Source organism: Myotis myotis, unplaced genomic scaffold (genome assembly GCF_014108235.1).
Source record: "Myotis myotis isolate mMyoMyo1 unplaced genomic scaffold, mMyoMyo1.p scaffold_m19_p_2, whole genome shotgun sequence".
In the NCBI taxonomy this organism is placed as follows: Eukaryota; Metazoa; Chordata; class Mammalia; order Chiroptera; family Vespertilionidae; genus Myotis; species Myotis myotis.
This window is the reverse complement of record NW_023416324.1, coordinates 92,544,854-92,557,144: the sequence shown is the minus strand read 5'-3', so window position 1 is coordinate 92,557,144 and position 12,291 is coordinate 92,544,854. Positions and strand designations below refer to the sequence as shown.

Genomic DNA, 12,291 nt, shown 5'->3' with positions numbered 1-12,291 from the left:
CTGGAGGTTGGCTCCAGGGCATGTCTGGCCTGTCTTGCCCAGTCCCCATCGGGGCCGACCGGCAGGGGAGGGACTGCAGGAGGGCTCCAGGGTGTGTCCGGCCCCTCTCGCAGAGTCCCAATCAGCCAGACCCCAGCAGCAAGCTAACCTATCGGTCAGAGCATCTGCCCCCCTGGTTGTCAGTGTGTGTCATAGCAAGTGGTCGAGTGGTCGACCAATCAGTCGGACACTTAGCATATTAGGCTTTTATATATATAGACCAGTAGCCTGGTGCATGAAATTCATGCACATTGAAAGGGAATTAATTAGAGGAACGTAATTTGGACTCACTATCTTAATATCAATAATATGTGACCGTGAGGCAGTCCGCATTTCTGAAATTCAATGACATGAATTTTAGCTATTACTTTGCCAAATGAATGGACTTTATAGTTATCATTTAAAAGAGCATTCCGCTTAATATTAAAAACTCTGGCTACCAAGTCAGGTCTGTTTCCCTTTTTGCCAGTGTTGTAAATTGTTTGCAATATCTGCCCATTTGGGGTTGCATGTCATGGTTATGAATAAATCGGGCTTGCCATACTTCGTTACAATTGCCATAGCATCCTGATATTGCTGCTGCATATTATCATTTTACCATTGATAAAACGGCACATTGTCATTTTCAGATCTAGATTTGAGATAATCCATCAAACCACTATATTTTTCAACTCTCAACTTAGACTGGTTTGCTTTGATGAAATTTATCCCATTGGTCTCTATTTTTGAATATGAATCCACAATAAACTGTTGAGTTAATTTTCCTGCATTTAAAATAGGATTGAACGTGTCCCGCACAGAGAGATGAAATCCATAATACTGCATTTGTGTGACTCGTGTCCTTACATTTTGTCTAGTATTATTGTCGATTACACTGTTGTCTCTGAGTCTTAATGCAATACCTGTTCCCCAGCCTTTTTCACCATGTGGAAAATAATAGGATATGTCATTGCATCTAATGTAGGAAACAGGATATTGATTTGTTTCTTTTTAGTGGTATTTGGATTATTGGGATCTGGTTTACAATGAATGAGCAAGTCCCTTTCAAAAGGAGGTTCTCCATCTTCGTTTCTGAATATGACAGCAAGCTCGGTTACACGGGGAGAATTATATCTACCTGGGTCACTGTTACGATCGTATTTAATCGCCATTGTTACTTCTGTGGGAGCAATACCTTTTGCTGCTGCTTCAGATTGGGCTTCCTTTTCTACGTCATGTAGCATCTTGTAGATTTTGTTAATTCATTTATTTCATGCATGAGGTTGTTGATGTTAATCATGAGTCTTTCTGAGCAGCCCTGATTTTCTGGCATTGCTAAACTTTTACTTGTAGCTTTGGTTGTATCCAAAATATAGAGTTGAGCAAACTTCCGAGAAACACCATCCGCAGGATGTAAAGTTCCAGTGTGGTGATAAACTTGTCCGTGTATTCTAAAATAGTATGGCCCATATCCTGATGGTGATGCAATATTTGCACCCATGGAAGCAAAAGCAAAAGAACTATTTATGGAATGAATATTTTCCATGAAATTTTTACTGTCAGAATCTTCATTTGTCATTAATATTTTTAAATATGCCAGGTAATCTGGAAAATGTATATCATTTGGACAGACTTTCCCTTTGCTACAGCATTGAGTAAATTTCCCATCGGATGGTTTTTCATCAGAGAAATTTAGTGATAGGCAAAATTCACATCGAACAGTCATTTTACCACAACTATGTTCGAGAATTGCATCCTCATGTACTCCATTTTTGCTGAGAAGGCGCCACATTCTGTTGCAGGCGCCACCTTCCTTCAAGAGCAGACGCATGCTGTTCTGCAGACACTTTCTGTTGATAATGCCAGCATCTTTTGGCTGCAGAGCTACGTTATATCAACAGTTGTTCTTTAGACATAGTCCCACCTCTCTACTGTCACTGTCTGAGAGGGAGGTGAATGAGAGTCCTGGCTATCAGGCCGCTGAGAGCTGTCTGACCAAAGGCTGATTCTGGCTGATTCTGTGGGGGTGGACTTCCTCCTCCCTGCTGTCAGTTTCCACAGCTGTGATGAGGAAGCTGGGGAGACAGGGAGCCACACCCTCCAAGCTGCCCTCTCTCTCACTCTGCTCTACGTCCAGTGGTCTCCTGCTCTGCCAAGTCCTCCAAACCTCCCAGTCTCCACTGGCAAGGTCCCAGGAGCCCATGGGCATGTCTAGGTGCGGGTGGCCTTGGCTCCCCGACTCGTGAAAGTCCTGGGAACCCGCGGGCGTGGTTTGGCGTGGTAGGCCTCGCCTCCTGTGCCGGCAATGGTCCTGGGAGCTGGCTGCTGCCATCGTCTCCTGGGGCGCCTGACACCTGCGTATGCAAATTAACCACCATCTTTGTTGGGTTAATTTGCATAGTCACTCTGATTTGCTTGTGGGCATGGCTTGTGTGTAGCAGAGGGACAGCTAATTTGCACGTTTCTCTTTTATATAGGATTCCCTTTTAGTAAAAAGTGGATGGCTTTATATATCTTAAGTGTTATAAAGTGATTTTAAGTTGATTATTAATGAAAAACTCAGGTACAAGAAGAAAAAAGTTTGAATTGTTATTGGTGTCTTTCCATTATTTGTACTTTAATTTGTATCTCTTCATTTTTCAAATATTAATGTTAATTTCCATTAAGGGTCAGCTCAGAAAAAGCTGTTGGCACCTGATATGTTTACAGAATCTGATGATATGTTTGCTGCATATTTTGATGTAAGTAATTTTAAATCATAACACAGCTATTAAACCAAAAAATATAGATAACAAATTTGTATTTGTGTGTGTGTGTGTGTGTGTGTGTGTGTGTGCAGAGAGAGGGAAAGATAAAGAGATGAATAGAGCAAATTAATAAGTGTTAGCATTTGGATAACTAGGTGAAGGGTACCTGGAAACTCTTTGTACTAGTTTTGTAACTTTTCTCTAATTCTGAAATTAAGTTACAATTTTAAAACAGGTACAGCAGAATAGTTTGAGAGCTTCATGAAAGTTAAATGCCTAATGACTTAAAGGTATAGTTAATTTTTTGAAACAACTTTTTTCTTAGATTTATAAACTGTGTATGTGGGGGGAGGTAGTTAGGTGAGACAAGATGATATCAATAATTTCCAGGCCTTTATTAAAACAGAATTCACTTTGTGCTTTTATATTGTACATGATGGAGAACTTAAGGATTTGGGGCTAATAAAGTTCATTGAAGAGTTAAAAATGTTATAAGGAATGGGTTAAGAAATTTTGGTCCTTTAGTCATTTTTATCAGTGCCTTTTCTTGAAAACGTTTTAAAACTAATACTCAAAAATAAGGAAACTTGAGAAATAGGAAGCTTTGGTAAGAGGAGGTGGGAAGGATAAGCATTTAACAGAATTTTAAAATGGAATAGGATAAGCAGCCAGTGCCCAGATCCCAGCAGACATTGGTAATTAGCTTAAGTAATGTATCACATTCATGTTTTGCAAAAGGATTCCTCTATCCCCCCCCCAAAAAAAGGACAGGTTAAGAGAGGATAAAATTATTATTGGACCATCATTTGTCTGGTTGATGTTAAGGCATCTTCTGGATATCTTGGAGAATGACGTGTGATGGACTCTTCAGAAGTACCCGATACTCTTTAATTCCCCTTGCAGGTTTAATTAGTACAGCCAGTGACCTTCCATATACATATATGGGAAGACAAGCAAGGGGTGTTACATGGACAAGGCAGTAAAAGAAATGTGAAAACTGGTAGAAGAGAGAGTTGTATACTTACTGTTAACCGAGTGCCAATCTGTAATTTTTGTCCTCTATCAATAGCTAAGGAAAATCAGATCTGGTTTGAGTTTTTATTTTTATTTATAATGTCTTCATCATATTCCCAAAAGTTTTTAAAGATACTTCATTACTTTTTCCCCCTAAATGATATTATGATAATGCAGAAGACTCTGGTATTCATATTTCATCCTTGTCACATTTACATGAGTGACAGTAAGAGTTTATTTAATTTAGCATGAAATGTCTTATTAAATTATAGCTGGTTCACCCATTTTTGTTTAAAGAAAGTACTTGAAATGTCAACCTGATTTAGTGGGTAAACAGCTAATATTGCCTCCTTAATTTTAGAGCGCTCGTCTTCGGGCTGCTGGCATTGGAAAAGACTTTAAAGAGAATCCTAACCTCAGGGATAACTGGACTGATGCAGAAGGCTATTATCGTAAGTGCACAATTCTTATGAATTTTATTTATGTATGTATGTATGTATTTATTTATTGTTGACAGGAGTCTCCCATTTTTTCCCTTTCTGCCCCTCTTCCCCCAACCCCTGCCCCACCTCTGGCCTTCCCCTTACTGTTGTCTTTGTGTATGGGTTACGCATATATGCTCTTTTGTTAATCTCTTCCTATCCCTGTACTGAGATCTGTTATTCTGTTCCATGTATCCATACCTCTGGACCTATTTTGTTCATCAGTTTATTTTGTTTATTACATTCCACATGATATTTATTCTTCTCTAACTGCCTTATTTCGCTTAGCATAATAATCTCCAGGTCCATCCATGCTGTCTCCTGGGGTAAGAGCTTCTTCCTTTATATAGCTGCATAGTATTCCATTGTGTAAATGTTATTACAGCTCTTTTATCCACTCATCAATTGATAGGCACTTGGGCTGTTTCCAGATCTTCGCAATTCTAAATAGCACTGCTATGAACATAGGGGTATATATATTCTTTCTGATTGATTTTTTGGGATTCTTAGGATATATTTTGAGAAGAGGGATCACTGGTTGAAATGGCAGTTCCATTTTAAATTTTTTGAGGAACCTCCATATTGTTTTCCACAGTGGCTGCACTAGTCTGCATTCCCACCAGCAGTCCATTAGGGTTCCCTTTTCTCCACATCCTCGACAGCACTTGTTGTTTGTTGATTTATTGATAGTAGCCATTGTGACAGGTATGAAGTGATAACCTTATTGTTTTAATTTTCATCTGATGATTAGAGGCGTTGAGCATTTTTTAATGTCTCTTGGCCATCTGTATGTCCTCTTTGGAGAAGTGTCTGTTCAGATCCTTTGCCCATTTTTAATTTGTTTGTCTTTTGTTGATTTGTGTGAGTTCTTTGTATGTATATTTTGGAAATTAACCCCTTATCAGATATATCATTGGCAGATATGTTCTCCCATGCAGTGGGCTCTCTTGTTGTTTTGTTGATGGTTTCTTTTGCTGTGCAGAAGCTTTTTATTTTGATGTAGTCCCATTTGTTTATTTTCTCCTTAGTTTCCTTTGCCCTAGGAGATGTATCCATAAACATGTTGCTACGAGAAATGTCTGAGATTTTGCTGCCTATAGTTTTTTCTAAGATTTTTATTGGTTCATGGCTTACATTTAAATCTTTCATACATTTTGAGTTTATTTTTGTGTATGGTATAAGTTGGTGGTCTAGTTTCATTTTTTTTGCATGTATCTGTCCAATTTTCCCACACCGTTTATTGGAGACTATCTTTACTCTACTGAATTGTATGCTCTTGCTTCCTTTGTCAAATATTAATTACGCAAAATGGCTTTAGTCAATTTCTGAGTTCTCTGTTCTGTTCCATTGATCTACGTATATGTCTGTTCTTGTGCCAAGACCAGGCTCTTTTGATTACAGTGGTTTTGTAGCATAACTTTATATCCGGTAATGTATTTCCCATGCCCTTGTTCTTCTTTCTCAAGATTGCTGTGGCTATTCGAGGTCTTTTGTGGTTCCATATAAATTTTTGGAATGTTTGTTCTAGGTCTGTGAAATATGCCATTGGTATTTTAATAGGCATTGCATTGAATCTATAAATTGCTTTGGGTAGTATGGACATTTTAATGATGTTGATTCTACCAGTTCATGAATACAGTATATTCTTCCACTTGTTTATAATTTCCTCTATCTCTTTTTTCAACATCCTGTCATATTCTGAGTACAGGTCGTCTTTTACCATCTTGCTTAAGTTTATTCCTAAGTATCTCTTTTGTTGCAGTGGAAAATGGGATTTTTTTTTTGTTTCTCTTTCTGAAAGTTTATTATTGGTGTATAAAAATACCATCGATTCTGGGTGTTAATTTTGTATTCTGCTACATTGTCAAATTCATTTATTATTTTATTTTATTTTTTAATACATTTTTATTGATTTCAGAGAGGGAGAGAGAGAAACATCACTAATGAGAGAATCATTGATCAGCTGCCTCCTACACTCCCCCTGGTTAGGGCCTGGGTCCTGTTTCTTGATGAGACTGGCTAAAGGTTAATCAATTTTGTTTATCTTTTCAAAGAACTAGCTCTTGTTTTTTAAAAAATCTTTTGGCCCTAACCGGTTTGGCTCAGTGGATAGAGCATTGGCCTGCGGACTGAATGGTCGGTCCCAGGTTCGATTCTGGCCAAGGGCATGTACCTTGGTTGCGGGCACATCCCCAGTGGGAGGTGTGCAGGAGGCAGCTGATCGATATTTCTCTCTCATCGATGTTTCTAACTCTCTGTCTTTCTCCCTTCCTCTCTGTAAAAAAATCAATAAAATATATTTTTTAAAAAATCTTTTGTATTGTTTTTTAGTCTTTATATTCATTTATTTCTACTCTGATCTTTATTTCCTTTCTTCTACTTTGGGCTTTTCTTATCTTTCTAATTCTTTAAGTTGTACAGTTAGATAATTTATTAGAAATGTTTCTTGTTTCTCGAGGTAGGCCTCTAGTGCTATGAGCTTCCCTCTCAGGACTCATTTCACTAGTCCCATAGGTTTGTTTTGGGTTGCTGTGCTTATATTTTTATTTGTTTCCTGGGAGTTTTTGATATCTTCTTTCATCTCATTGGTAACCCATTCATTGTTTAATAACATGCTACTTAGTCTCCATGTGTTTGAATGTTTTTAGTATTTTTACTGTAGTTGATACCTAATTTCATGCCATTGTGATTGAGAATATGCTTGATATGATTTCATTCTTCTTGAACTTGTAGAGACTTGTTTTGTATCCTAACATGTGTATCTTTGAGAATAACCCATGTGCACTTGAGAAGCATGTGTATTCTGCTTTTGGATGAAATATTCTATAAAAATCAGTGAAATCCATCTCTGATCTAGTGTGTCATTTAAGGCTGATGTTTCCTTGTTGATATTTTATCTGGAAGATCTATCCAGTGATGTTAGTGGGGTATTAAATTGCCCTACTATGACTGTATTGCTATTGATCTCTCCCTTAAATTCTTCCAAGAGTGTTTTTTTATATATATATGTAAAGTGCTCCTATATTGGGTGCATATATGTTTACCAGGGTTACCTGGTATATCCTCTTATTGGATCATGTAGTATTATGTAGTATCTTTCTTTATTTCTTGTTATGGTCTTTATTTGGAAGTTTGTTTTGTCAGATATGAATATTGCTACCTCAGCTTTGTTTTCATTTTCATTTACATGGAATATTTTTACCATCCCTTCACTTTCAGTTTGTGTGTATCTTTTGTTCTGAGATGAGTCTCTTAAACAGCATTTATATGGGTCATGTTTTCTTATCCATTCAGCTACCCTGTCTTTTGACTGGAGCTTTTAGTTCTTTTATATTTATGGTTATTATTGATTAGAGGCCCGATGCCCAAAATTCGTGTAAGAGTAGGCCTTCCTTCTTCTTCGTGTAGTAGGCCTTCCTCCTCCTCCTCCTCTTCCCCCTCCTCCTCCTCCTCCTCCTCCTCCTCGTCCCCCCCCCCCCCCCCCCCCGTAGGCTGCTGGCACCAGCTTCCCTCTGGCATCTAGGGCACCCAGATGGACGCCGGCAGGCACCCAGAACCCGGTATTCCCTCGCAGCCCTGGCATCGTCTGGAAGGATGTTTGGTCTAATTAGCATATTATGCTTTTATTATTGTAGATAGGTACCTTTTTATTGGCATTTTTTTCTTTATACCCATGTTACCCTCTCTCAATTTCTTCTTCTTAAAGCACTCCCTTTAACATTTCTTACAGTGCTGGTTTGTTGGTAATGTACTCCTTTAGTCTTTTTTTGTCCTGGAAGCCTTTTATTTTACCTTTAATTTAAGATGATAGCCTTGCTGGATAGAGTAGTCTTGGGGTTCAGGTCCTTGCTTTTCATTACTTTGACTGTTCCATGCCAATTCCTTCTGGCCTGAAGTGTTTCTGTTGAGAAATCAGCTGACATTCTAAAGGGTATTCCTTTGTAGGTAACTTTCTGTCTCTTTCTGCCTTTAAGATTCTTTCTTTGTCTTTAACATTTGTCATTTTAATTATGATGTGTCTTGCAGTGGGTCTCTTTGGGTCCATCTTGATTGGAATTCTGTGCTTTCTGAACTTCTATGATGTTTTTTTTCACCAGGTTAGGGAAGTTTTATGTCAGTTTTTCTTATAACAGGTTCTCGATTCTTTGCTCACTATCTTCTTCTGTTATCCCTATGATGTGAATGTTATTATGTTTCATGGTGTCCCAAAGTTCCTGCTTTTTAATTTTTTCCCCACTCTAATTGGGTGTTTTTTTCTACCTTATCTTCCAAATCACTGATTGGAACTTATGTCTTTGATTCCTTCTCATGTATTTTTGATATCAGATATTATTCTTCTAGAAAAGAAGAGCATCCTTCTTTTCTTTTATTTGGAGGTTGTTTCTTTGTCTCTCCATTTTTTATTTCCCTTTGTATTTGTTTCTATGTTATTAGATCAAACGGCTATGCCTCCCAATCTTCTTTGGGTGGCCTTATATAGTAAGTGTTCTGTGGTGCCCAATAGTGCAGATTTTCTTATCTCCTGAGTTGGATGCTCTAGGCATGTCCCTTGTGTGGCTTATTTGGAATCTGCCATTGTAATTGGGTATTGTTTGTTGTCCCATTCGTTGTTGGGATCTCCTCTCAGGCTGGTTGACTATGAGGCTCACCCCGACCACATCATGCAAGCTGTTGTGCAGGTGCTGACAGAACAAAACAAAACAAAAACATAAAAAAAATGACTCCTACAAGAACAACAAAAGATACCACAAAAGAAAAAAGAATTAGGAAGGAAAGAGAAGAGCGAGCAAGAATAATAAAAGAAAAAAAGATATGAGAAGGAAAGAGAGCAAGGGGGAGAGCAAAGAACTTGAAAGTGCAGAAGGGAAACCCAGAAAGAAAATAAGAATAAAGGATAGGAGAAGGAAAATGGTATAAAGGGAAAGAGGAAGAAAAATTACAAAAAGGAAAAAAGAAATACTAGTAGAAAGGAGAAAAAGAAAAGAAAAGAAAAATAAGAGATACAACAAAAAGGAGAGACAAAATAATACAGCAATAAATAAAAAGAAGGTAATGCAAAAAAGAAGAAAAAAAGTGATATTTATCTTAGCAAAGTTAGTGCCTCTGTATTCTGGTCTTCTGTTGACTGATGTTGACTGTTTTGTCTGTTGTTTCTGGGCCTCCTGGGAGGTACTTGGGTGCTAGCCATGGTCAGAAGCTGTCCATGTTTGGCTCTGTGCAGTCTGTTCGAAGTTTCAAGTGATCCACAGTTTGTGTCTGTCTTCACAGGACTTGGCTATGGGCAGAAGGGACCAAGCTGCACTCTAGGGCCAGCTTGTTAGCACCACAGGGCCCAGGTTCAGGTCAGCAAACTTGTTCCTTGGTCTCCACCTCCACCTGCTTTCACCTATTGGCCAGCTGTCTCTTAATCACTGAAAAGGCTCTTTCTGAAAGGACTTTTGGTGGAATTGGTCGTACGTGACCTTGGGTCTCCCGTGAGTAGGGATGTTCAGATTTCAGGAAAAATGGTGGGTGTCTTTCTCAATTCTATAGCTATTCCTCTGAGAGTGCCCCAGAAATTTTCCCTGCCCTTGGTTGGGCAGAGATCTCTTATGCAGTCCAGGGAGATCACTGGGCATCCAGGAGTTTCTATCCACTCTCCTGTGAGGAGGAAGCAGTAGTTAGGTTCCTAGGACAGTGGGGTAGATGACTCCACCCCAAGCCAGTCAGTGATGCTTCTGAGATTGTTCAGACCCATAGGCTTGGCCTCTGCTATTGTAGCCTCTGCAGGGGTCAAGATGTAGGGTGTGACAAGTGGGATTCCTGAGTGTGGGGTCAGTGGTATCCCTTAGGGCAGGATATTTGCATTTCCCCTCCCCTCCAGTTGCAGCTGCTGGGAGGGGTCTGCGACTATCAGGAACAATGTCCCCTTCTGTATGGCCATGGGATGACTGATTGCAGATCTCTCTGCCACCAGTTTTCCATGTCTCCCCTCAATGCTTCCGACCCTAGCCACTCCTCAGGTAATTCCAGTCCACACTGCCTTCTTTCACCAAAGCCTCAGGTGAATGGCTGCAAAGGAAAACCTTGTGCTCTGGGTTTTTTATTTAATTTTATTACTATTTTTTTAATACATATTTTGCTATTAAGTTCTGAAAGGAAGGGAGAGGGAGAGAGACAGAAACATTAATGATGAGAGAGAATCATTGATCGGCTCCCTCCTACACATCCCACACTGGGGATCGAGTCAGCAACCTGGGCATGTGCCCTGACCTGGAATCAAACTGTGACCTCCTGGTTCATAGGTGACACTCAACCACTGAGCCATGCGGGCCAGGCTGCTCTGTTTTTTTAAAAAAAACACCAAAATGGTGGCTTTATCTCTGATTGGCTCCAGTCTCCCCAGGGGCCAGAAACCCTGCTACCTTTTCACAACTGGATGTTACCTGGGCCACTTTTCTTGGCTCTGGTGCTCTGGACTCTGGATCAAGATCCAGGCCTTGATCTTCACAGGGAAAACCCTACTCTGCAGCTGAGAAATCTCTCCTCACTCTTGGCCTGCTGCTGCCTTTGGAAGCTGGGCCAGCCCCTCTTGCGACCGCGTCCTTCCTAACAGTCTCTAGATGGTTTTTACCCTTCCTTCACAATTCTTATTAATTCTAGCATTCATTGTAACATTTGGTAAAAGCTTCTTCATAGTGCCATCACCTAAAAAGTTTGGCTCATCTAGCAGCTGCTGAATTTATGTAGGCAGCTCCAGAAGCATTGCAAATTAAAGTGAAGACTTGATTTGCAACCTAATTTTATTCAGTTATTTTCAGCCATGAGATAATCCTCCAGAAGGAAGAGGTTAGTACATCACTTGCTCATCTTGATCTGAAACCAAGAGAAACAACATACAAGGAACTTGAGGTACTAGTCATACAGGACTGCAGTTGGAAACACTTCAACCAGCACATTTCTCCCATATTCAATGTTAAAATCATTAGCATTTGATAAGACAGCAAAAACTCTCCTTGTAATCATTGGAAGTGGGCATGCAGTATTAACCACATGGAAGAGAGTGACAGTGGAGGCATGGGCTTGATTCTCTATGATGTCTGGGAAATCAAGCACGAAGTAGGATTTGACATGCATTTTAAGTGATTGCACTGTGTTTCCTACTTTTTAATGTATTCTGTGTATCATAGTTTTGATAATTTATGTACTCAAAATTCTAATTTTTTAATTTACTCTTTTAGGTGTGAACATAGGTGAAGTGTTAGATAAGCGCTATAATGTGTATGGCTACACTGGTCAAGGTGTATTCAGTAATGTTGTGCGAGCCAGAGATAATGCAAGAGCCAACCAAGAAGTGGCTGTAAAGATCATCAGAAACAATGAACTCATGTAAGTCAATGTGATGAAACCTTTAACACATGTTTTGTTCAAATGAAAATATTTCTAAATGCCATTTAAAAAAGTAACATTCTGTAAAATAAGTACTGTAACTATAAAATGACTGTAGTATTCCTTTTTGACTGGATATTTATAGCTATGTGTTATATGTGAAGTACTAGAACTATAGGCTGATTTGTATTTAATTCATTTCAGTGCATTTCAGTACCTACTGTGCACTAATGTTAACTTAGACTACTTCTTTCTACTGTTTGTCTTATGGCCATCTTTTGCTGTGAATATCTTAAACTCAACACCAGAGGTGAGGAATAAAAGGATTATATTAATTAGCTGTCACTGATTAGCATAAGGTGGCCTACAAAAAGGGGACAGCCAGTTTATCAGGTAGTTTGGCGAATTATTTGTATCTTCTTTCTGTTGCCTTTTTCCTTTAATAGACTAGGGTTACTTAATTGTCACATACATTTTTTTTTTTTTTTATTGCTTAAAGTATTACAAAGGGTATTACATATGTGTCCATTTTATCCCCCCGCCCTAGACAGTCCCCTAGCCTCCCCTATCCCCCAATGTCTTATGTCCACTGGTTATGCTTATATGCATGCATACAAGTCCTTTAGTTGATCTCTTACCCCCCTACCTTCTGCCCCGCAACC

The 12,291-nt window shown here is 39.1% G+C and overlaps 1 protein-coding gene across 1 annotated transcript in view; it reads left to right on the top strand.

The window, feature by feature from the left end:
• The window catches only part of PRPF4B (pre-mRNA processing factor 4B), a 58,282-nt gene that overhangs the window by 28,832 nt on the left and 17,159 nt on the right, over positions 1–12,291 (top strand). The window contains 3 exon segments of the mRNA XM_036351788.1: positions 2,686–2,759; positions 4,141–4,231; positions 11,482–11,629. Of these exon segments, the coding sequence (XP_036207681.1) occupies positions 2,686–2,759; positions 4,141–4,231; positions 11,482–11,629 (313 nt within the window).